Source organism: Somniosus microcephalus, chromosome 7, assembly GCF_052327205.1.
Source record: "Somniosus microcephalus isolate GS21.2 chromosome 7, FLI_Smic_1.0, whole genome shotgun sequence".
Classification (NCBI taxonomy): Eukaryota; Metazoa; Chordata; class Chondrichthyes; order Squaliformes; family Somniosidae; genus Somniosus; species Somniosus microcephalus.
Genome location: NC_140993.1, coordinates 151024963 through 151049373, shown reverse-complemented (window position 1 = coordinate 151049373; position 24411 = coordinate 151024963). Strand labels below are relative to the sequence as shown.

General features: G+C 41.0%; 2 protein-coding genes across 5 annotated transcripts in view; both read left to right on the top strand.

The window, feature by feature from the left end:
• Positions 1–20640, top strand: part of ppp1r42 (protein phosphatase 1, regulatory subunit 42) — a 152047-nt gene extending 131407 nt beyond the window's left edge. For 3 of the 4 annotated variants that reach the window (XM_085993095.1, XM_085993094.1, XM_085993096.1), the window contains exon 10: positions 13882–14312. In XM_085993095.1, coding sequence (XP_085849221.1) covers positions 13882–13941 — 60 coding nt within the window. In that variant the 3' untranslated portion in view covers positions 13942–14312. Of the gene's footprint in view, positions 1–13881; positions 14313–20552 lie in introns of those variants that run through there. The other variant, XM_085993097.1, reaches the window with a different exon arrangement.
• tcf24 (transcription factor 24) lies at positions 20592–23838 on the top strand. Its single transcript, XM_085993098.1, has 2 exons — positions 20592–21014; positions 22738–23838. The coding sequence occupies exons 1-2, from the start codon at positions 20592–20594 to the stop codon at positions 22846–22848; spliced, it is 534 nt and encodes a 177-aa protein (XP_085849224.1). The 3' UTR covers positions 22849–23838.
• Positions 23839–24411: the final 573 nt, after the last annotated feature.

Sequence of the window (24411 nt, the reverse complement as noted above, 5' to 3'; positions counted from 1 at the left end):
GCACATCGTCTAATTTGTCTCTGTTCTCCGCTGGATTAAATACAAATGTATTAAATACCTCTATCGCCTGTGGGCCTGCAACCGTAAGCAGCAACGCTATCTTCCTTGCGTCTGGCTTCGTACCGAATCCGATGGCTGCAATGTAGAGTTCGAATTGCTGTTTAAAAGTCTGCCAATTGTAGTCGATTTTTTCTGTGAGTTTCAAACACTCTGGTGTCTTCAAATTCTCCATGTCGCTTTTCACAATTTTCAGCAGATCTTCACCACCCTGGTACCATGTTATGTTCATTAATAAATAGACATTCTTATTATGAACACAGCTAGCTTTTGCTAGTTGTTTTATTGAGCACATATGGACTTGTACAGCATCTTGTAGAGGCTTCCATCTTGACTGCTGCCTTGTGGGTAGCCTAGCCTCATGGGTAATGTAGTCTTAATATAATGTATAGCTGGGTAGTGTAGTCTTATACATACAGCTATATACAGCTCTACTGCTCCACCTAGTGTCCACCACAGAATGACATGTTATTGATCACTACAGGAATGAGTAATTAGCACTGGGAAAGTCATAGAGCACAAGGGAGCCGAGGAGTGGAAGAGGACTCTGCCATTCCTGAATATAGGCTGCAGAGACTGCTACCCTTGGCTAAGGAGCCAGTGGACTCCGATTGCATAGGTCCTGCTCTGAAAAAAAGGATATTCAACAACCATCACACCTATGTGGAGGCATCTCCCAAGATGCGCAGAAGATCATGTATAGTAACATCATGGAAGAATAATTTCTATTGCAGATATCAATGGAGTATGTATTATATTCATTGCAATCTACTGCTGTCTGCCCTGCAGGCATCGCCTAGGACAAGTTGGTGTCTCCTCATCAGAAGCAGACTGTAGCCCTTGAGGCTGGGAGAGGGGTGGGGATAGACAAGAGAGCACTTGCCTTCCAGGTTTCAAACATTTAAGGTCGAGTTGTAAGTGATCCACCCTTGGGACTTTCTGCATCATGTGGGAGCCATTAGAACAGCCTTCCCATTGATAAGTGGCCATCTGCCCTCTGAGCCCAGCATAGCTGAAGTCCTCCAACATGATGCAGCTCTCTCTCAGGATAGCAGCACATGCCATCTCTCCCATCAATCCCCTCAGAGCCTACTTAAGTAGCAAATAGGAGTCAAAGCCAGCCTCCCCAGACAGCTGCAGCACAGACCTAATGCACAGCGGGTCCTTCCTAAGACTCAGCTGTCATAAGACAGTGGCCACCACAGTCCCAAAAGGTGCATGGTCCACATGTGTAGCCAACCATCTCTCATGACACTGGCCCTCAGTTTGAATCTAGAAGAAACACTAGGATATGTCATAGGAAAGCATGTCTAGGCATCCAGGAGAAGCATGGTGATAGCTAGTCGTGAATTAATACGGATTGTGTCATTGAGAACAATCATTGAAGAGATGTTTATGTATGACTTGGCCGTGTTGTTCAATGAGCTACTCTGTGAGGTATTGTTGAGGGGATGTGGCATGATTGGTTTGTGAGATCCTAAAAACAGATGTTTTCATATGAAAGGATTTGAGGAGCCGTAAACGCTGGAGAGATGTTGCAATGAGTGTGTAGTCAGCAGAGTGATGTTGAACCAATGTGAATATATGACAAAAAATTTGTTGACGAATATCTCTGGCAGCCCGGATAGTAGACTCCTGCAAATCTAGATCTTCCTGCTGTTGGCCTCCATGTCCTTCTGCTACCACAGCAGCCAGGGCTTCTTCCTCCTGAAATTCTAGTTTCAGAACTTTTTGAATGCCCAAGTTATGTCGGGTACAACAAGCAAACACAATACGAGACATGCTCATCAATATTCTTCAGTACCCCTCCTGATCTATTAATACACCAGAACCAGAACTACAGTAGTCCTCTTGATAATCACTCTGGTGAATGTATATTCCTCATTGTACCAATGTTCAGCTGTTGAAGCTGGCACTCAAAGTAGAGTCATGGAAGTGAAGGGTATGCCTTGTTGCACAGAATCTGTCCAGTCACTTGTCTGTCCTGAATAAAGATAACAAACTGGATTGCCTCAGGATAAATCCATTGTGACTGCGCCCAGCAAATCGAGCATTCACATGAAGAATTCATTGCAGCTGGTGACGAGCAATTTGAACATTCATAGAGTGGAATCCCTTTCAATTGACCCATGAAGCTCTCTTCCTGGGATCTCCTCTGGCCTTGTGTACAAATTTTTTAAAAATTCATTCATGGGATTTGGGCATCGCTGGCAAGGCCAGCATTTATTGCTCATCCCTAATTCCCCTTGCGAAGGTGGTGGTGAGCCGCCGCCTTGAACCACTGCAGTCCGTGAGGTGGAGGTACTCCCATAGTGCTGTTAGGGAGGGAGTTCCAGGATTTTGACCCAGTGACTATGAAGGAACGGTGATATGTTTCCAAGTCAGGATGGTATGTGACTTGGAGGGGAACTTGCAGGTGGTGGTGTTCCCATGTGCCTGCTGCCCTTGTCCTTCTAGGTGGTAGAGGTTGTGGGTTTGGGAGGTGCGGTCAAAGAAGCCTTGGCGAGTTGCTGAAGTGCATCTTGTAGATGGTACACACTGTAGCCATGGTGCGTTGGTGGTGGAGGGTGTGAATGTTTAGGGTGGTGAATGGGGTTCCAATCAAGTGGGCTGCTTTGTCCTGGATGGTGTCGAGCTTCTTGAGTGTTGGAGCGGCACTCATCCAGACAAGCGGAGAGTATTCCATCACACTCTTGACTTGTGCCTTGTAGATGGTGAAAAGGCTTTGCGGAATCAGGTGGTGAGTCACTCGCCACAGAATACGCAACCTCTGACCTGCTCTTGTAGCCACAGTATTTATGTGGCTGGTCCAGTTAAGATTCTGGTCAATGATGATCCCCAGGATGTTGATGGTGGGTGATTTGGCGATGGTAATCCCATTGAATGTCAAGGGGTGGTGGCTAGACTCTCTCTTATTGGCGATGGTCATTGCCTGGCACTTGTGTATTGCGAATGTTACTTGCCACTTATCAGCCCAAGCCTGAATGTTAGGAACATAGGAACACAGGAACAGGAGTAGGCCATTCAGCCCCTCGAGCCTGTTCCGCCACTCGATGAGATCATGGCTGATCTGCGATCTAACTCCATATCCCTTAATACCTTTGGTTAACAAAAAGTCATCAATCTCCGATTTAAAATTAACAATTGATCTAGCATCAATTGCCATTTGTGGAAGAGAGTATCAAACTTCTACCACCCATTGTGTGTAGATGTGTTTCCTAATATCACTCCTGAACGGCCTGGCTCTAATTTTTAGACTATGCCCCCTAGTCCTAGAATCCCCAACCAGCGTAAATAGTTTCTCTCTATCTACCATATCTGTTCCCCTTAATAGCCTGAAAACTTCGATCAGATCTCCCCTTAATCTTCTAAATTCTAGGAAATACAACCCTAATTTGTGTAATCTCTCCTCATAACTTAACCCTTGAAGTCCGAGTATCATTCTGGTAGACCTACACTGCACTCCCACCAAGCCCAATATATCCTTCCTAAGGCGTGGTGCCCAGAACTGCTCACAGTACTCCAGGTGTGGTCTAACCAGGGTTTTGTATAGCTGCAGTATAACTTCTGCCCCCTTATACTCTAGTCCTCTAGATATAAAGGCCAGCATTCCATTAGCCTTTCTGATTATTTTCTGTACCTGTTCATGACATTTTAATGATCTATGTACCTGAACCCCCAAGTCTCTTTGGACATCCACTGTTTTTAGATTTTTACCATTTTAGAAAGTACCCTGTTCGATCTTTTTTAGATCCAAAGTGGATGACCTTGCATTTGCTTACATTGAAATCCATTTGCCACAGTTTTGCCCATTCACTTAATCTATCAATATCCCTTTGTAATGTTATGCTTTCATCTGCGCTGCCTTCATTGCCACCTATCTTTGCGTCATCGGCAAATTTGGATATATGACATTCAATGCCATCATCTAAGTCGTTAATAAATATTGTGAATAGTTGAGGCCCCAACACAGATCCCTGCGGGACACCACTAGTCACATTCTGCCAATTTGAGTACCTACCCATTATCCTTACTTACTGTCTCCTGCCGCTCAGCCAATTTCCTAACCAGGTCAATAATTTGCCCCCAACTCTGTGTGCTTCTACCTTAGATAACAGTCTCTTATGAGGGACTTATCAAATGCCTTTTTGAAGTCCATATAAATAACATCCATAGACATTTCCCTATCCATTACTTTAGTCACCTCTTCAAAAAATTCAATCAGGTTTGTCAGGCATGACCTACCTTTCACAAATCCATGCTGGCTCTCTCTGATCAACTGAAAAATTTTGAGGTGTTCAGTCACCCTATCCTTAATTATAGGGCCCGATTTTGTGGATTGTGTGGGAAATGGTCGGATTCCCCGAATGTGGGGTTCTGACACACAAAAAAATGGGTCAGCCAGCTGCACGCAATTTTCTCTCAAGTGGCCAATTAATTTCCAGCGTGTGGGCAGCCTTGCTAATTGTCCATTTCCAGTCAGGAAGCCCCACAGTATGATGTCATCATTCATGGTGCTTTCAAGGTCCACAGCAAGCATTGCTTCCTCTGTTGGCTTCCAAACGAACCATACAGGATGGCAGAGGAGCCTGCAGCAGCTGTGGCCGGTGCCAGACCACGAGCTGCCTCCAAATTCGACGAAGCTTCACTGCAGGCATTATTGGATGGGGTTAGGGCCCACAGGGAGGTCCTCTTTCCTAGGTCAGGCAAGAAGAGGCCTCCCACTGAGACCAAGGCTGCATGGATGCAGGTGTCAGCAGATGTCAACTCGAATGTGCATGTAACCTTGGCATCACATCTCTAACTCCTTCCTCTACTCCCCCACAGGACCATCCAGAGCCCCTGTCCCCACTGTGGAGGAGGAAGAGGCTGTGCAGCCAGACTCCTCAGAGGAAGCTCCAACCTCTGAGGGCGCAGCGTCAGTAAGCGCACCCAGCACCAGCGCAGACACTCACACTTCGGGGGGACCTTCGGGACATAGAGTAATGTTGTCACCTGGTGTTTCACAGCTCACAAGTGAGCCTCAGCAGATTCTGGAGACAGAGACAGCAGTGGAGAGTCCTCGTCGGAGGGCGCAGGACTCTGCCAACTCAGCTCAGCTGTGCTGCATGTCGACCCTCTGCCTCTGGGTCCATCCGCAAGAGAAGAGGTGATGGATCTCCATGCACAGATGCAGGAGTCTCTGGCAGGTTTTGTCTCCAGGGTCGCTACGAGTGTGGAGCGAATGGAGGAGTCCATAGTGACCATGAGCAGAGCCTTTGTGGAGTCATTGGCGCAGGAACGAATCACCATGGAAAGGTTGGCAACCTCCATGGAGGAGATAACTCGCCAGGGTACGGAAAACATGGTGAGTGCTCATAAGAGAATGACATCTCTTGAGGAGCGTTGGCCATCTATTGAACAGAGAAACCAGACCTTCTGAGTAGGACTGCCAGCGCAGATACGGGTCCCCATGGCCCCCTAAAATGCAGCAAGGTGCTCTCAAGCCACTTTCAAGTGCTGGCCCCTTCTGGCCTGTGCAGCTTCAGGTGAGTGAGCAGCAGCCTGGTGCTCATCCTGCTGTTCCTGGTTCTGCTGCTGCCACCTCTGCTGCTGGAGATCCTCTAATGGCAAGAAGGGAAGGATAAAAAGGCGTCCCATGCTTCTGGTAGATGCCTCTGCTGAGAAAGCGCTGAGTGAGGGTGGCGAGAGGGGCTTCCCAGGAGATCACATTGGAGAAGTGTGTGAGGCTCCAACCTTCCACAGCTGTGCCTAAGCCTTGAAGAAGTAGCCCCAAGCCTGCAACAACAAGGTCCTTCAACATACAAATGCAGTCCCTTTAAATCGCAGCTTTCCCGAATGACCTGCAGCTGAGAGCAAGCAAGCCGGCAAGCTTCACGCCTGGTTTCATCAGCGGGGTTCCCCGCAGGCGTGTTTAGCGTGGGGAACCCCTGAAAATCACAAGGGCACCCTAAAATGGCATTAAACATGCCAATAATTGGTGATTAGGGTCCCGACGGCCAGTCCCGCCAGCCTGAAAAGCCGCCTGACGGCTGGCAGAAAATCGGGGCCATAGACTCTAGCAATTTCCCCACAACAGATTTTAGGCTAACTGGTCTATAATTCCCTTGTTTCCCTCTCTCGCCATTCTTAGAAAGCGGAGTGACGTGCACAATTTTCCAATCTAAATGGACAGTTCCTGAACCTAGAGAACTTTGGAAAATTATAGTTAGAGCATTTGCAATGTGCTCACCTACTTCCTTTAAATCCCTGGGATGAAAACCATCTGGCCCTGGGGATTTGTCACTCCTTAGTGCCATTATTTTCTTTATTACTGTTATTTTACCTATGTTAATTTTATTGAGTCCCTGTCCCCGATTCAATGTTAGTTTCTTTGGGATTTCTGGCATACTATTCTCTTCTACTGTAAATACTGACACAAAGTAATTATTCAACATGTCCGCCATTTCCCCACTATCACCACTTTCAGTTTCTAAGGGGCCAACATTGCTCCTGACCACCCTCTTTTTCATAATATAACTATAAAAATTCTTCGTATTGATTTTGATATCCCTTGCAAGTTTCTTTTCATACTCCATTTTTGTAGCTCTTACTATTTGTTTTGTGTCCCTTTGCTGTTCTTTGTATCGCTCCCATTCACCAGGATCTGTGCTATTTTTTGCATTTTTGTATGCGCTTCCCTCACCTCTTTAGTTGTCCATGGCTGTTTTTTTGGCAAGTAGAGCTCTTGCCCCTCTGGGGTATAAACTGGTTCTGTATCATATTTAATTTTTTAAACATCTCCCACTGATCTTCTGTTGTTTTGCCCATTAACAGATTTGCCCAGTTTACTTTGGACATTTTCTGCCTCATCCTGTTAAAGTAGTTTCGTGTTTCTCCCTTTCAAACGCTACTTTGAACTCGATCATGTTATGATCGCTATTGGATAAATGTTCACGCACAGTTAGGCTGATAACAAAATCTGGCTCATTACTCGTTACTAAATCTCATATGGCTTTCCCCTTGTTGCCTCTAGGACATATTATTGCAGAAAACTATCCTGGGCGCACTCAAGGAATTCACTACCTTTCTGACAGGCGCTAGTCTGCTTTTCCTAATATATATGAAAGTTAAATCCCCCATTAAAACCACTCTGCCTTTATTACACGCTTGTCTAATCTCTGCATTTATACAATCGAGCACTTCAGAGCTGCTACCAGGGGGTCTATACACAACTCCCACTACAGTCTTAGACCCTTTCCTATTTCTTAATTCAACCCATAAGGTCTCCACTGGCTTTTTACCTCTCTTTAAATCCTCTCTTATTATTTGAAGTGATTTCATCCCTAATCACTAAGGTTACTCCTCCCCCTCTGCCATTTTCCCTATCTGTCCTGTAAACCTGATAATCTGGTATATTTAGTTCCCAGTCCTGACTGTCCTGCAGCCATATCTCAGTAATGGCTACCATGTCATACCCTCCAATTTGAATTTGTGCCTGCAGTTCATTCAATTTATTTCTTATACCCTGTGCGCTTGTATAAAGAATGCTTATTTGGGCCACACACCCTAGCCTGTCCTTCAGCTCTGATGCTTTATTCACATGTTTCTTATTTCTCTCTCCTGGTTTAATCGCCTTTAGTTTTCCTTTTACCTGTAGTGCCTAAAGTACAATTTCTGACTGCTACTCTACTCTCTTCCCTTTCGTTTGTTTTTGAACTACTATTTGTATTGTAATTTCCCCCGAGCCTTCCCCTCCATTTATTAGTTTAAAGTCCTTGTGACCACCCTATTTATCCTTCCTGCTAGGATCCTGGTGGAGCCTGTCCCAACCTTACAGTTCCTTCCTGTTGTCCAGGTCTTGCTGCATGCAGGCATGGACGGGTTCATTATCTGAGGAGTTGTGAATGGAACTGAACACTGCAATCATCAGTGACCATCCCCACTTCTGATCTTATGTTGGAGGGAAGGTCATTGATGAAGCAGCTGAAGATGGTTGGGCCTAGGACACTGCCCTCAGGAACTCCTGCAGTGATAGTTTGGGGCTGAGATGATTGGCCTCCAACAACCACAACCATCTCCCTTTGTGCTAGGTATGACTCCAGCCAGTGGAAAGTTTTCCCCCAATTCCCTTACCTGCTTGTCTATAATATTCTATGTAATGTCTAAGAAAGTTTATGTAAATTCATACAGCTATTTTTCTTCAAGCTTCTTCTGATCTCATCTCTTTAGTTAGTGTTCACCTGAACTCCCAGTAGCATAAAAACTCCTGCAAGATTCAAAGGCCCTGCATTGCTGGGGGCCTGGGGCAGAGATCCAAAGTAAAATGGGTAGAAGAGGACCTGCAGGGGTGTGAAGTCAGGCAGAACCCGGAAATGCTGGGTCTCTGTCCCGACTATGCTATGCGAAGAATTCCTGCTGATGTGGGAAGAATTTCTGAAAGGAGGCAAGTTAGCAGTTGGTGTTACCCACTGGAATTCCCCTACTCCCATCTGCACTCTTCTGACACAGAGGTGAGAGTACTATCACTGTGTCAAGGCTGACATTCCAACTCTCCTTCCTGACCCCCATCCTAGCTAACATTGTCCATGGTTTCCTCTCCTTCAAAAAACCCGTCATCAGCCCCATCCTCAAAAATCCCACCCTCAACCCCTCTGTCCTTGCAAACCCATTTCCAACCGTCTCTTCCAGTTAAGTCCTTGAGTATGTTGCCTCCCAAATCTGTGCCCATGTTTCCACAACTCCATGTTTAAATTTCTCCAATCAAGTTTCAGCCCCTGCCACAGCACTGAAAAGGCCCTAAACAAAGTCACACATGATATATTCTGTGATTGTGACCATGGTGCATTTTCCCTCCTCATCCTTTCTACAGGCATTGATATGATCAATCACACCATCCTCCTCCAAAACACCTCTCTTCCGTTGTCCAGCTCTGTGGGACTGCCCTTGCCTGGTTCCATTCTTACCTATCCAATTGTAGTCACAGCATCTCCAGCAATGGCTTCTCTTTCTGCCCCCATACTGTTACTTCTGAAGAATCCCAGGGATCTATCCTTGGTTCCCAAATCATCTACATACTTGACAACATCATCCGAAGACATGTATGCTGACAACATTCAGCTCTGTGTCTCTATCACCTTTCTCTACCCCTCTGTGCTGTCAATCTGCTTGTTTGACATCCTGTCCTGGATGAGCTGTAATTTCACCCAGTTAAACATTAGGAAGACTGAAGCCTCCACCCTAAACTCCGTACATTTGCCATTGATTCCATCTCTCTCCCCACTTTGCGGATTGAACCAGACTGTTTTCAACCTCGACGTCCTATATGACCCCAAGCTGCGCTTCCGCCTCTATATACTTTCCATCACAAAGACGACCTACTTCCACCTCTGTAACATCTCTTGCCTCTGCCTCAGTCCACCTGCTGCTGAAAACCTCATTCATGCCTTTGTCACCTCTGCATTCAACTATTCCAATGCTGTAATGGCTGACCTCCAATCTTCTACACTGTTAACTTCAGCTCATCCAAAAGTCTGCTACTAAGGGCTGAATTTTGCCGGTGCTCATAGGGCGGGTTTGGAGGTGGGTCAGCTGTCAAAATAGCATAGATTGACAGGTAGGGAACCCACTGTCAACCCGCCTCCACGGGAGTCTCCCAGGTGTCGGGTCTGTCAGCACTGAACATAAGAACATAAGAACATAAGAAATAGGAGCGGGAGTAGGCCATTCAGCCCTTCAAGCCTGCTCCGCCATTCAATGCGATCATGGCTGATCTTCTGCCTCAACTCCATTCACCGGCCCTATTGCCATATCCCTTGATGCCCTTACTAGTCAGAAATCTATCTACTTCTGTTTTGAATATACCCAATGACTGAGCCTCCACAGCCCTCTGGGGTAGAGAATTCCAAAGATTCACCACCCTCTGTGTGAAGAAATGTCTTCTCATCTCAGTCCTGAATGGCCTACCCTTTATCTTGAGGCTGTGGCCCCTGGTTCTAGACTCCCCAGTCAAGGGAAACATTCTCCCAGCATCCATCCTATCAAGCCCTGTAATAATTTTTGTATGCTTCAATGAGATCCCCTTTCATTCTTCTGAATTCAAGAGAATACAGGCCTAGTTTACTCAATCTCTTCTCATATGACAGTCCTGCCATCCCAGGAATCAATTTCATGAACCTTCGTTGCACTCCCTCTATGGCAAGTATATCCTTCCTTAGGTAAGGCGACCAAAATTGTACACAGTACTCCAGGTGTGGCCTCACCAAGGCCCTATATAATTGGAGTAAGACTTCTTTACTCCTGTACTCAAATCCTCTTGTAATGAAGGCCAGCATACCATTTGCCTTCCTAATGGCTTGCTGCACCTGTACATTCACTTTCAGTGACTTATGTACAGCCTGCCATCCTGAAAAAGACCCGTTTATCCCTACTCTTTGTTTTCTGTCTGTTAACCAATTCTCAATCCATGCTAGTATATTACCCCCAATTCCATGTGCCCTAATTTTGTTCACCAACCTCTTGTGTGGGAACTTATCGAAGGCCTTCTGAAAATCCAAATACACCACATCTACCGGTTCCCCTTTGTCTACTCCACTAGTTACATCCTCAAAGAACTCCAATAGTTTGTCAAACAGGATTTCCCTTTCATTAATCCATGTTGACTCTGCCCAATCTTACTATTAGTTTATAAGTGCCCAGTTATTGTATCCTTTATAATAAATTCCAGCATTTTCCCAACTACTGCTGTGAGGCTAATAGGTCAGTAGTTCCGCGTTATCTCTCCCTCCTTTCTTAAATAGCGGGGTTACATTTGCTATCCTCCAATCTGCAGGAACTGTTCCAGAATCTATAGAATTTTGGAAGATGACTACCAATGTGTCCACTATTCCAATGGCCACCTCTTTCAAAACCCTAGGATGTAAGTCATCCGGTCCTTGGGATTTATCAACTTTTAGTCCCATTAATTTTGCTAGTACTTTTTTTTACTAATAATAATTTCTTTAAGTTCCTCATTCTCGCCACACCCTTGGTTTTCTCGTATTTCTGGGAGAGGGAGGAGAATCTCCCTGCGTGCTGTGACTCCCGCCATAAGAGCCTGGGTGCAGCCGTGTACCTTTGTGCAGTGCTTGTCAGTGTTTGCAGCACCTCAATGCTGTAGAACACTGACAACAGAACTGTCAAAATCAATTTGGACTTGGCCCCTTTAAGGAAACCAGTACTCCAGGTGTGGTCTTACCAAGGCCCTATATAATTGGAGTAAGATTTCTTTACTCCTGTACACAAATCCTCTTGTAATGAAGGCCAACACACCATTTGCCTTCTTGAACCTGCGCATTCACTTTCAGTGACTCATGTACAAGGACACCCAGGTCCCTTTGAGCATCTGCATTCCCCAATCTTTCACCATTTAGGAAATACTCTGCCTTTGTTTTTTCTACCAAAGTGGATAACTTCACATTTATCCACATTATATTCCATCTGCCATGTTCTCGCCCATTCACTGAGTCTGTCAAGATCCCCTTGAAGCCTCTTCACATCTGACACTGCCACCTAGCTTTGTGTCATCAGCAAATTTGGAAATGTTACATTTAGTCCCCTCATCCAAATCATTGATATAGATTGTGAATAGCTGGGGCCCAAGTACCAATCCTTGTGGTACCCCACTAGTCACAGCCTGCCATCCTGAAAAAGACCCGTTTATCCCTACTCTTTGTTTTCTGTCTGTTAACCAATTCTCAATCCATGCTAGTATATTACCCCCAATTCCATGTGCCCTAATTTTGTTCACCAACCTCTTGTGTGGGACCTTTTCAAAGGCCTTCTGAAAATCCAGATACACCACATCTACCAGTTCCCCTTTGTCTACTCCACTAGTTACATCCTCAAAGACCTCCAATAGGTTTGTCAAACAGGATTTCCTTTTCCATCATCCCATGTATCATTCTTGTAAATCTCTTTTACACCCTGTCCAAGACCTTGACATCCTTTCTAAAGTGTGGTGCCCAGAATTGAACACAATACTCCAGCTGAGGCCTAACCAGTGTTTTATAAAGGTTTGTCATAACTTCCTTGCTTTTGTACTCTATTCCTCATTTAATAAAGCCAAGATTTCCAGATGCTTTTTTAAAAGCCTACTCAACTTGTCCTGCCACTCTTAAAGATTTGCGTTCATACACCCCCAGGTCCCTCTGTTCCTGCACCCCCTTTAAAATTGTACCATTTAGTTCATATTGCTTCTCGTTCTCCCTACCAAAATGTACCAAAATGTCAGTTTCGTATCATCTGAAAACTTTGAAATTATGTCCTGTATACCCAAGTCCAGTTCATTAATGTATATCAAAAAGAGCAATGGTCCTAATACCAACCCTTGCGGAACACCACTGTATACTTCCCTCCAGTATGAAAAACAGCCATTCACCACCACTCTCTGCTTTCTGTCCCCTAGCCAATTTTGTATCCATGCTGCCACTGTCCCTTTAATCCCATGGGCTTTAATGTTGCTCACAAGTGCATTATGTGGTACTTTATCAAACACCTTTTGGAAGTTCATATATACATCAACCGCACTATCTTCATCAACCCTCTCCTGCATATTTAAGGAGGACCCCGCTGGCCTGGGGCAGATGTCCTTTCTGCCTGCAATTTAAAATTGCAGTCACCCAGATCAGGGCAGGAAAGGAGTGGATAAATCTCTCGCTCCATTTTAATTGCCCCATCTGGTTTTGCTGACCTACATTGGCATCCACCAATATCTTGATTTTAAAATTCCCATACTCATGTTCAAATCCCTCCATGCCCCTTCCTATCTCTCTACCTTTCTGCATCCCTACAACCCTCCGGGACCTCTGTTTTTCCAACTCTGGCCTCTTGTGCATCCTCCACTTCATTTGCTCCACCATTGGTGGCCATGCTTTTAGCTGTCTAAGCCCTAAGGTCTGGAATTCCCTGCTTAAGCCACTCCATACCTCTCTTCTCCTTTTGAAACACTTCTTAAAATGTACCTCTGACCAAGCCTTTGGTCCCCTATCCTAATGTCTCCTTCTTTGGCTCGTGTCCATTTTTTCTGATTATGATCCTGTGAAGTGTCTTGAGACATTTTACTACCTTTAAGGCATTATATAAATACAAGTTATTATTGTTGATTTGTACTCTATAACAGCACATTTTCTAATGAAAAACAAGTTTAAGGTGTGTTTATATTGCAACTTTAGCACAGCTATGTTCTTTTTACTTAGTTTCCATGCTCCCAATGCATTTAAAATTCAATGATTGAGAGTGGAGCACAAGTGCAGAGATATCCACTTGATCCGACATTCAAAATGGTAGCTCAGTGTTATAAGGTACAGCTCGCTGTGAACAGATACTGTAGTTACTAGTCTGAGCTGGTTTGCGACTCCATAACTGCAACCTTAGTGTATTTTTGTGCACAGCAAGTCAAATTTAGGTTTAAAGTTGTGTTAGTATTGTCTTTACATACTGGACAGATCTCTCTTTATTGAACCCAATTTTCGTAGTGAGGTTGTCAGCAAATTACTGTCTGGTAATAGATGGAAGATTAAAGCATCCCCATCATGCGACTGCGGAGCGCCTGATCAGACCCTAGAGCACATAATTGAGCACTGCCCTCCGAGGAAATTCGCAGGCAGCCTACAAGTTACACGGGAAGCTTTAGCCTGGATATCTGACTTGGATATTGACATTTGATTTGCTACTACCATACAGAAGAAGACTGGTTTTAAATTTAGGAGGTTAATAAGGGATAGGCATTCCTAAATGTCATCACAAAAAACAGGCGTATCATCATTTTTAAAGTGCGTTGAAAATTGCCTATTTTTTTCACCACAGAAACACGATTTAAGGAAAGCTGCCACCTCTCTGTCAGTACAGAATATTTCTCAACCTTAGTTCCAACATCACTGATACTGCGAACTGTGAGATCGAAGACCCAAACAACATCATCACTGTTTACTGACATTGGAAAATATTGGAAACACATTAGTCATATTTGATTTTATTTTGAGAGCATATGAATGTTCCATTTTATTTCCATAACTTTTGTGCTATTGAAGTACTTTGTCTTTGAAATTAATAAAAACTTTTAATATTAAAGTTGGGTACATTCATATGTGAATACATTGTAATGTATACTAAACGTTTTATTTGCAAAGAGCTGCACGATGTGTATTTTGAATTTTATCTTCGTAATCAAAAAGTAAAACATGGTTCTACTTCAGTCTCCTGTGTTCGATAATATTAAAGTTTGATGATTTACTCTGCCACAATAGAATTCTTGTTATGTGTTTAATTGAGGTCCTTGCATGATGATAAAGCAATGTAATTGATAGTGATACTTTGACGCAAGGAAATGAACATTTGTGCAGTGCTCAGACTAACTTGGCTGAACGCCGAGTTGTACTGCTGTAACTGTCATTTTCAGATTCACCTGATTACTGCACCTTTGCTTCAATTTCTCTTTTTAAGTATGTTTTAGTTCTATATGTATGAAAACTGAACATTACAGCATCTGAAACATAAAACCTCATAATCCTATAAATGGAAAAAAACAAGTGCAGAAACTTATAGTGGAAAATTACTATAGCCCTTTTCTCTCCGCTATTAACGACATGCGGGCAATCTTTTATATCTTCGATTCTTTGAAATAAATTGATCAATACTATACCACGCATTTCAGTATTGACTGCGCTTAAGAAAAATAAACGGTTGTGACAGTAGTCGAGACTATTTTGGCTCCATTGTACTGAACTACGACGCTAAAAAATAGATATACTTGCGTTTATTTAGTGTCTTATCACGTTGTCCAAACTGTCAAAGGAGTCGATGCAGTGAATTACTTTTTGAAGCGCTGTTACAATTATGTAGACAATCATTTAACAAATTAGACTATTTAGGGAACATTTTAAAAGGAAATTATATCGCTCAAATTAAACATTTAAATCCATAAACTTGTTGCCCTCTTTGCGCAATCCCTGCTGTAAATAAATGCAAAGGGAAACAGTTAATATTCCTTATATCAAAAGTGAAATACACAGCAAAGCTATAAAGCAAAGCTATTTATCAGTAACATTTTAACATTTTCTCGGTAAAATGAATCATGTTCTTTATTTTAAGAAACTTATGATAAACTGCTTTCGTAATTTTGAATATAAAACAAATATAAACATGTTATTTATAGAAGGTGGATCGTGAAAAGCACTGTATGACAAGTGGGCTGAACTGATAACCCATGAATAACAAAATCACCGGTAAGTTATAATCGGTATCGGGGGGTGGGTTACAGATCTATCTCACAGTTCCTCCTCATTTCTGTTTATATCACTAGTTAGGTATTTGATATGAATGCGATAAATTAGTTGTAAATATTACTGATGCTAAACAGCATTGGAACTAGTTACGCTGATGTTACTTTTTTATTTTTCTGTATAAAATGAAGTATCAAGCATATTCCAGAGATTATGCCATCAGATGTGGTATGGTATATGTATGTCTGTGTGCCCTTTATCTGTTTAAAATGTTCGTTACATTTTAACTGCAAAAGGAAGCTTGAAAAGTGGTAACATGATGAGTTCAGTTTTTTTCCAGTATCCACCTGTCTATAGTCAAGAACAAACTGTTGCTTTGAATTAATTATGTTACTTTAGCCAGCTCTATATTTCTGTTTATGCAACCGGCTTACAATTGTTCACATTGAACGATTTGGGTATGTAATGTTTTACAAAGTGTTGATTTAACCAAACTGTAATGGACAGTACACAGATGTATACATTATTACACCGGTAATTCTAAACTTTTCTGTATGAGTTTTCACAATTGTTTAGCGATCCTACCCCCGCCCCCAGAACTCCCTCGACCCAAAGAAAGTATCTGAAATTTTCAGATTTGGAGTCTCTTTAGACAGACTGGTTAGACTTTGCATATTGGACTCATGGATGATATAGGTCGTTTAAAAAAAAAAGGAAAATTCGTGTAGTATGTAGACATTACATTTCTTAACGCCCATTTCTGATGACTTGTAGAGATGATACATGCTTGAAAGGTTTTGATGTATATTATTTATTAAAAGTGTTCGATTATGTAAAACGCTATCTGAAGTGCTTTTTCACAAAAGCTGACCGTTCTGTTCGCCCATTAAGTCAATTTCCATCTTCTACAGGGAACCTTACAAAATTAATGTTTTATTGTGATAATCCCAACTGAAAGGCAATGAAGAGTTTGTCTTGGAAGAACATTACTGTTTATATATGTTTAAGGTTTGGTCGTTATTATAAATGTCACGAGTTAAACGTAGTGGGTTTAAGAGAACGAATTCTGTATTTTTTTGGCAGGAGTCATATGCTGCTTTACATTGATATAGATTAGATCGGTTTAGAGAAATTTGGATAAGATTGTTGCACTCTAACAGATAAGCGAAAAAGAAGTGTTACATGGAGAAGGGCTGCATCCAGTTAACTAACAGAACAGATTAATTATGGAACTGAGCTTTCACCTCGAATTAAATGTAATATTAAGCATGAAATAAATATTGTTGAGATTCTATTCCCTACATATAAAAGAAAAAGACTTGCATTTATATAGCGCCTTTCACGACCACCGGACGTCTCAAATGTGGGAAACACAGCAGCCAATTTGCACAGCAAGGTCCCACAAACAGCAATGTGATAATGACCAGATAATCTGTTTTTGTATGTTGGTTGAGGGATAAATATTGGCCAGGACACCGGAGTTAACTCCCCTGCTCTTCTTCGAAATAGTGCCATGGGATCTTTTAGGTCCACCTGAGAGAGCAGACCCTCAGTTTAACGACTCATCCAAAAGACGGCACCTCCGACAGTGCAGCACTCCCTCAGCACTGCACTGGAGTGTCAGCCTAGATTTATCTGCTCAAGTCCCCTGGAGTGGGACTGTGAACCCACAACCATTATGACTCAGCGGCGAGAGTGCTACTAACTGAGCCACAGCTGACACTACATATAATAAACAACACCAACCTGTAGTTTGTGAAATGTTTCACATTTCCAAATGCTGTATGGAATAATTGAGAGCATTCGGTTCTGTCTCGAACAGTCAGCTTTTAAATATTAACTTTATTTTTTTATAGAATCAGAAGGGCCATGCATGGTATTTGTTTATATGTTTATCTGAAACGTGTCACTATTTTCTTGACGATGCATTCCATTAAACTAGTAAATCATTCATTTTAATTGAGCATTTAATGAAATTACGAACAGAAATATTTGAATAAATATTTTAAAACCATGTGATCATGAACGATAACTAAAATAAAAACAGAAAATGCTCGAAACACTCAGCAGGTCAGGCAGCATTTGTGAAGAGAGAAACAGAGTTAACGTTTCAGGGCGATGGCCTTTCTTCAGAACGATAACTAGCCGTTTTTGAATTGCAAATCATAGTTTGTTTTAAACAGATATTTCTTCTCTTGCCAATTACTTTGCTGGCATGCTTAACATTTATATGCTCATCTAATTTCTGCGAATTGGTATATAGAACATGGCAGTTGTTACTCTATATTCGCATTAAATATTGTGCAGCAGAACAGACATTATACATAACTTTCCTGCAAAGGGTATTGGTTTAATCTTTGTTAGCAAAAAATAAGCTCCGACAGAGAAAAGTGAAAGAATTAGTGTTTTTCAGCATAAACTCCTCAAGAAAGTGTTAAAATTTGTTGCATGTTTAAGTGTTTTCATTTTATTCTGTTGTCTGTAATTCCTAGTTTTTTGCTTGAAATAAATATTTAAGTACCGACTTTAATCATAGCATAGATAATGAATGTTCAAAGTTTTATTTTTCTAAAGCGTGTTTTTTTGTGGGTTCCTTTAATTTTGTTGCCACAAATCCCCTGTGTTTAATCAAGAAATGCAACCTAGTAATCAGGAGGCTTTAAGGCCTCTCTGGAAGTATAACATTATATTTTACAGTCAACGGCTAATGTATTTGGTATCCTTTGGTAAGTCTTGAAATGTTTTCATAATATAACGTCATTAAGCGTTTTTCAATCGGTTGAGTACAAATTGAGTTGTGTTTTTAAGTGGCTATTTAGGTCACATCTCTTGAATTTACCAGTACAATAATAGCGACTTTATGTATTATCGACAATCTGGCGTCAAAACATTTTAAGAAAACCTTGTTAATTTCTCTAATGTACTGGATAATTGTTTTCTGAGAGATAATCCTATTTCGTTTTGGAGTTTGAGTTCATAATATTGATATGTAGATAATTATGGAAAATGCTCGGGTATTTTTTTGTCAAAGAATCTAGATTACTTGATGCATCTTATATTGAGCGGTAGGAGCTAGATCACAGCTTCGCCAACTGTCCCCAAAGCTTTGTCGCCAAATAAACTGCGGTACGCCAATATCCTCATGGTATTCTAGTTTATTGCTGGTTAAAAAAAACACGGGCGAGAAGGCAATATTTGATCCGCATTTGTTCCATTCCACTATGTAACAAAAGTGGTACGGTAATTCGTTTAAAGGTTGGAGAATTAATTTGTAATTTACTCACTTTTTTAAATTATGACGTTAAAAACAAGTCAAAACCGATTGGCAAAGGCATTGCTACTCCGACACTGTAAATCGCCTCTTTTCGGTTTTAAGGGCATGTAATAAATAACATGGAGGATAAGCGCGCTATTGACAGGTGACAAGTTATTTCATCGTTTTTTTGTGAAAATTCTGCTTGTGACGGACCATTGCCATCTATTTATTTTTATTGTGTCAAGTTGCAAAATCGCTTTACGTTTTATTCATTTGATTTTCGCGATTTCATGCAAACAATTATTACTCTGCGTAATCTGTCAATCTATTTGATAAAGCGTAAGAATCTGCTTCACTTATTAATTTATCACTAAAAGTTTCACTAAAAGTTATGGATTTTTTTAAAGATACGTAACCAGCAAATAATCTACCTAACAAGCCAGGTATAATGCATGCCTGCTGTTATATTAATACTGCACACTCGGCTGTCTGTCCGAAAAGGACTACACGATCTCGGCGATGTACACTTACCAAAATAGATTGGGAATGAAACCATCTAGAACTTTAATTGACGGGTCGGCATTCAGACGGGAAGTACTGATTTGACTCACCACTCAAAAGAAAACACAGAATGAAAATTCGTGTCTTCTGACGATATAATTTGATATTAATTATCAGAAAGGATTTTATCTGCGAAAGAGTTATTACATTATCCTTATAACAACCTTTATTGCAGCCAATATTAATACAGTTTAAACATACAGTTTAAACATACACTTGAAGAATGATTGTGCTTTTATAAAGAGGACATCAATTAACATTCTGGAAGAGTCACTGTGATTAATTTATGGTTTTATGAAGCACTTCCTGCTCTTTGCACTCCGATTTCTGTGATGAACTATGCAGATAAAGACACTTTAGAAATTCGCAACGTTTTTCTATTTGTAATAGTTCAGTTTGGTTGGTAAAATATAATTTAGGCCCGCTATTAACAGCGTTGTTAAAACTTACGTAAGATGTTACGATGTGATTAACTTTCATATATACACTCAAGTATTGTCTTTCTTGTTTAAATGCAATCCACGTTGGTCATAAAATAGGATGTGGCCTCTTTAAGAAGGTTGGCATGGGTGTCCCATTACTTGTTAGTGAGTAGTGGCTGCACAGTGATTAATTGGTCCTCAGCTCAGAGACTGTCAGCGCTTTGTGCTGTCAATGAGTGGCTCCAGAGGCTGCGGGGCTCATTCAGGTGTGCACTCAACGCTCTCTGCCAGCAGTGCTCGAAGCTGAAATCATTACAACCATTGCTTTATAAAAGGCTCATCTTAGGCGATGGAACGGGTCCATTCCTGAATTCTAAACAGCAAGGAGAACACGCTTAGACATGGAAAGCTTGTCATAGCATTTGAGCCAGCCCTATACAACATATGGTGTATTCGGTGTTCGATTGGTGCAAAAAGGTAATTTCAAAGCCTCATATGTAACACACTCGCGCGCGTATCAGTGTGCATATAGGATCACTATATATGTCCACATTTATAACTGTATGTGAACCTATTTCACTTTGATCTGTAACAAGCGAAAGGTATTATGCCGTATTATAATACCGAATGCTATCCATGTAGTGCATAATTTTAAGCCAGAGGCGTTTCTTAATTTTTGAAAACGTTTACAGGTCGCTGGAAACCGGTTGGTTCGTCCGTGTAAAATATGGCACTACACAAAGGATAGTATATTACTAACCAGCGGTTGTGCAACTGGATATTGAAGTCTAACATTTCATCGTGTAACTTTCTCTACTACAATAAAGTATGTAATATAATAAAATGCTTTGGGGCATTGACTAAATTTGGTATTTATATACCAGGATGATGATTGACTTTTCCTGAGTGGGAATCATAAATAAATCCATATCTTAAAATACTTTTAGCATGTCGCAGTTTCAAAAACTGAAACAGTCGCTTTTAAAATAAATAGATCGAATTTGTGTTTGTTTTCAGCTTGACGCTTTCCCATGACGGTTGCATTTATTCCAGGGAATGGTTCAGCCTAAGAAAAGTCCAATGGATTCCGTTGCTGTTCCAAAAGCCGTGATCGAGGATAGCCCCAGTTCCAGCCCCAGCCCGGATCCTAACTCTTTGATCTGTCCCACGCGAAAACACTCGGAACTGGGCTCTCGCTCGAAGGTGGCGCGGACTCGGGGCAGGCCTGCGGCAGCAAACGCAGCCCGGGAGCGTAGCAGAGTACAAACCCTGCGGCATGCCTTCTTAGAGCTGCAAAAAACTCTACCCTCAGTCCCTCCGGACACCAAACTGTCCAAACTGGACGTCTTAATCCTGGCCACCACCTACATTGCACATCTGACCCGTACCCTAGAAGAAAGTCTGGAGGAGGGAGAAGGTCGGAGATCTGCTGAGTTAATGCACTCCCTCAAAGTGGATGGATACCTGCACCCGGTCAAAGTAAGAGCTCAGCAATACCTCGCCTCATTGTGAACAAGAGTTAAACATTGTTTCAAGTTTAAATAACTTGTCCCCGTCCTAATCTAGTAATGTCTTTCAATCATTTGCATTTGTGAAATGTTTCTGTTATCAGAGTAATTCTTTCAAGCACTGATCCTTTCAGCCTTCAAATTCAGATCATTTTCAATAATCACCCGAAGCATAGTGCATTCAATAAATGGTATAAATTAAAACGAGGTATATTTAATAATTCTTCTTCCATAACTATATATAAATAAACTATTTTTGTCAAAATCAATCTAACATGCCGTGGGTGCTAATACACAAAGGGTTCATTAGGCCGCTTTGGCTAAAACAATTGCTCACGTTACTTTTTGAAAATGCTGATAACGGGTAGTTGGATTTGGTTTTAAGATACACCCAAACTAAAACCGAAGTATTTGGAGCCCCAATCCAGACAAAATACGTTTGTGAAAACAAAACTTTCCTTCATATATATGATTTCTTTTTCCTTTTGAAGAAGAGCTTATATACAGAATTTAAAATATTCCTGTCTTGTCGATCATACATTTAATTTTCGGCACTTAATCCAATTCAAATTGTGAATCTAAAACCATATATAGTTAACACTATATAGAAAAACACGAAATAATGTCAACTTAACGAAGATGAACGTTGCCTGAAAGCATCCAAAATTATAGTAATTCCAATATTATGGGGAGTATTTTGTCGCAACCTTTTACTTTTTCGGTCGATATTGATCCTGCTAGTTGTTATGTTTTAACCTATCTTCTCCGATTCTTCCATTTTAATCTACTTTCAGCAATTTGAATCCAGTAAAGGTATAGAAGCTATTTTGTTTCGTACAACATGAAACATTAACTATTGTTTAAATTGCATAGTATATAACTTTTACAGTATTTTCAAGGAGGAAATTATTTGCATTACATATTACACAAAATGATGTTTTCAAACATTTGTCACTTTGAAAAAATCGAAGCTGAAAATCACACAAAGATTGCCATTATGAAGGTTCATCGCTCAGGACTTTCTGGTATGAACACATATCTGTCAAGGGAGACAAGAAAAATAAACTGTAAACATGACTCAAAAGACGGGAAATGATACAGCTCCTTTAGGTAAAACTCAACTTCCTAAACGGTTGGTGTCTGTTATAATTTTTGTCGACGGTACCACTAATAGCTCTGTCGTACATAATACCGTTGTTTATTTGTGGTACATTTATTATATCAAATTGGTCAGGTCTGAATTTGTAACTTTATTGTTTACACGAGAACTGAAAACAATCTCAACAAAAAATGAAAGCGTTCAGAAAATGTGGGGTTGTGGATGGTGTTGAAGAGATAGGGATACCTGCCTTTAAATTAATCAAGTTTCCTCTGTAGAACCATGTGTGGTTTCACATTTGGATGAAAATCCGTATACAGCAGTTGAAGCAAAATACGAAAACTGTCCCAATAATTCTAAACAATTCTTACTCAATAGTACTCAACATTTCAAATCGCCGAATTCTTATTTAACATGTATACCACCAATGTATGCGTTATTTCCAAAAGGAAACAGTTTCGCTGCAACGGGAATGGACAAAAATCCAGTTAACCTCAGTGCAGAGACACATGCATTGTCTATTAAACCCTAGCGAGCTCCCAACTCTAAATTAAACAAACCAGTTATAAATATATTTTTTGTTCCTGAATTTCAGAAGTGGCCGATGCGATCCCGGTTGTACATCGGTGCAACAGGGCAGTTTCTGAATTCGGGTCAATCGGAGAATCAAACTCAAGGAGAGACGACCAGTCCCGATCCTGTCTAAGCTGGGAGACTTCGCAAAACTCATCGCATGGTGTTTATACTAATTGGAACCAACGACTGGAACCAACTTCACCACTGCTATTTTTGATTTTGAGTTCTTTGAAGAGCAAGTTATACATTTTCAAGGTACAGATATCTCAAATAAATGAGTAAACAATATATATAATTGAATGCAATTATTCAAATGAATGTGGCGTATTTGAAATTGATCTAAAATATTGTTTAATGTTAAGTATATTCGAAGTATAGTCTCCAAATATTTCGCGATTTATGAGCAAGGCGTTACTTGTAAAATATGTTTGTAAATATCAGTTGACGATGTGTTACATGGACTGTGCCAAGGACCTCCTCCCATCCATTTTTTGCCAATGAAATCTGAAATGCCGACATAGAAGCACTAACGCTTGCAAATTTGTGACATCCTGAAGCTAACGCTTTCAGTTCAACTGCTTCTCGGCCTAATGATGCTAAAAGGATTGGGGTTGGTTTCTAAAAATGAAGACTCCTGGCTGATCGGCTATGCACTTTCAATTTCAATAGGTTTGCACTAAATACAAGAATGAACAAATAACAGCAAAATATTGTTGTGCACGGCAAGGTACTGTGGATGTGTGCATATTTGCTTTGACCATTAAAGCTTTAAATTAAAGTATTCCGTTCTCATTCAGTTTCGGTATGATTGAAACCTTCGCGCAACTGCCGATAGTTGGGCAGTACACGACTAACAAGTCTACCAAACCGCTGTATACCAAAGTGTTACACAACTGAAATGCATCGAATTATTGTGGCCAATATGTTGACATTTATTAGAAAATTTAACTTAATTTTGGCCACTCATGACGAGAGACATGTATTGGTGTTACATTGAACTGTGTTTTTTTCATCGATATAGAGATATCCGAAATATGTACACATTTTTAGAAGAATAATTTACGTTTGTATTTAACTTATCTTACTGTACTGACCGTAAATAAAACAGCCCGTCCATATATTTCATTTGTTTGATCCATCATTTCAATAATGCTTACTCAAGCACCAGCAATTGTTGAGTTGAAAGCACGGATCAGTATCTTTATTGGTTCAATTACTTGGGGTGTTTGAAAGAGAGTAGCGTAAATTTATTTTACGATGTTGAACAACGTGGATTTGAATCTGGAAGTATGCCGACTCACACACCAATATTTTAAAAACTCGGAGCGTGAACTCCCTTGCTGGACCTTACCTGATGACCTAAACTGCACAAAAAGGGGTCCAATTGAAGATAAATCTCTAACTTGATGGGCATGGAAGAAATAAGCATGTGTCAAAGGAGCAAATACTTTACCCAGGCATACCTTCAATCTAAAATATTGACTAATATACTATAATTATAGTAAAATTGAATGACACTACCCCTTCATAGTTTTAATGTATAGTATACCTTAGAATGTGCTCTTATGATTCAGTGGAGTGTTCTTTTTGACTACTGCATATTTTGTTGAGGAATGTAAAATGTCAATTAATGTGCAATAGTGTTCAATCGGAAATTACATAAAACGTTATTTCGCGCAAACGTCTAAATCTA

What these genes read in the sequence shown, in the direction of transcription:
- tcf24 (XM_085993098.1), top strand. Translation starts at nt 20,592, where the DNA reads ATGGTTCAGCCTAAGAAAAGTCCAATGGATTCCGTTGCTGTTCCAAAA. An exon ending in GATACCTGCACCCGGTCAAA is followed by an intron (nt 21,015 to 22,737) that starts GTAAGAGCTCAG and finishes CCTGAATTTCAG; the next exon opens with AAGTGGCCGATGCGATCCCG.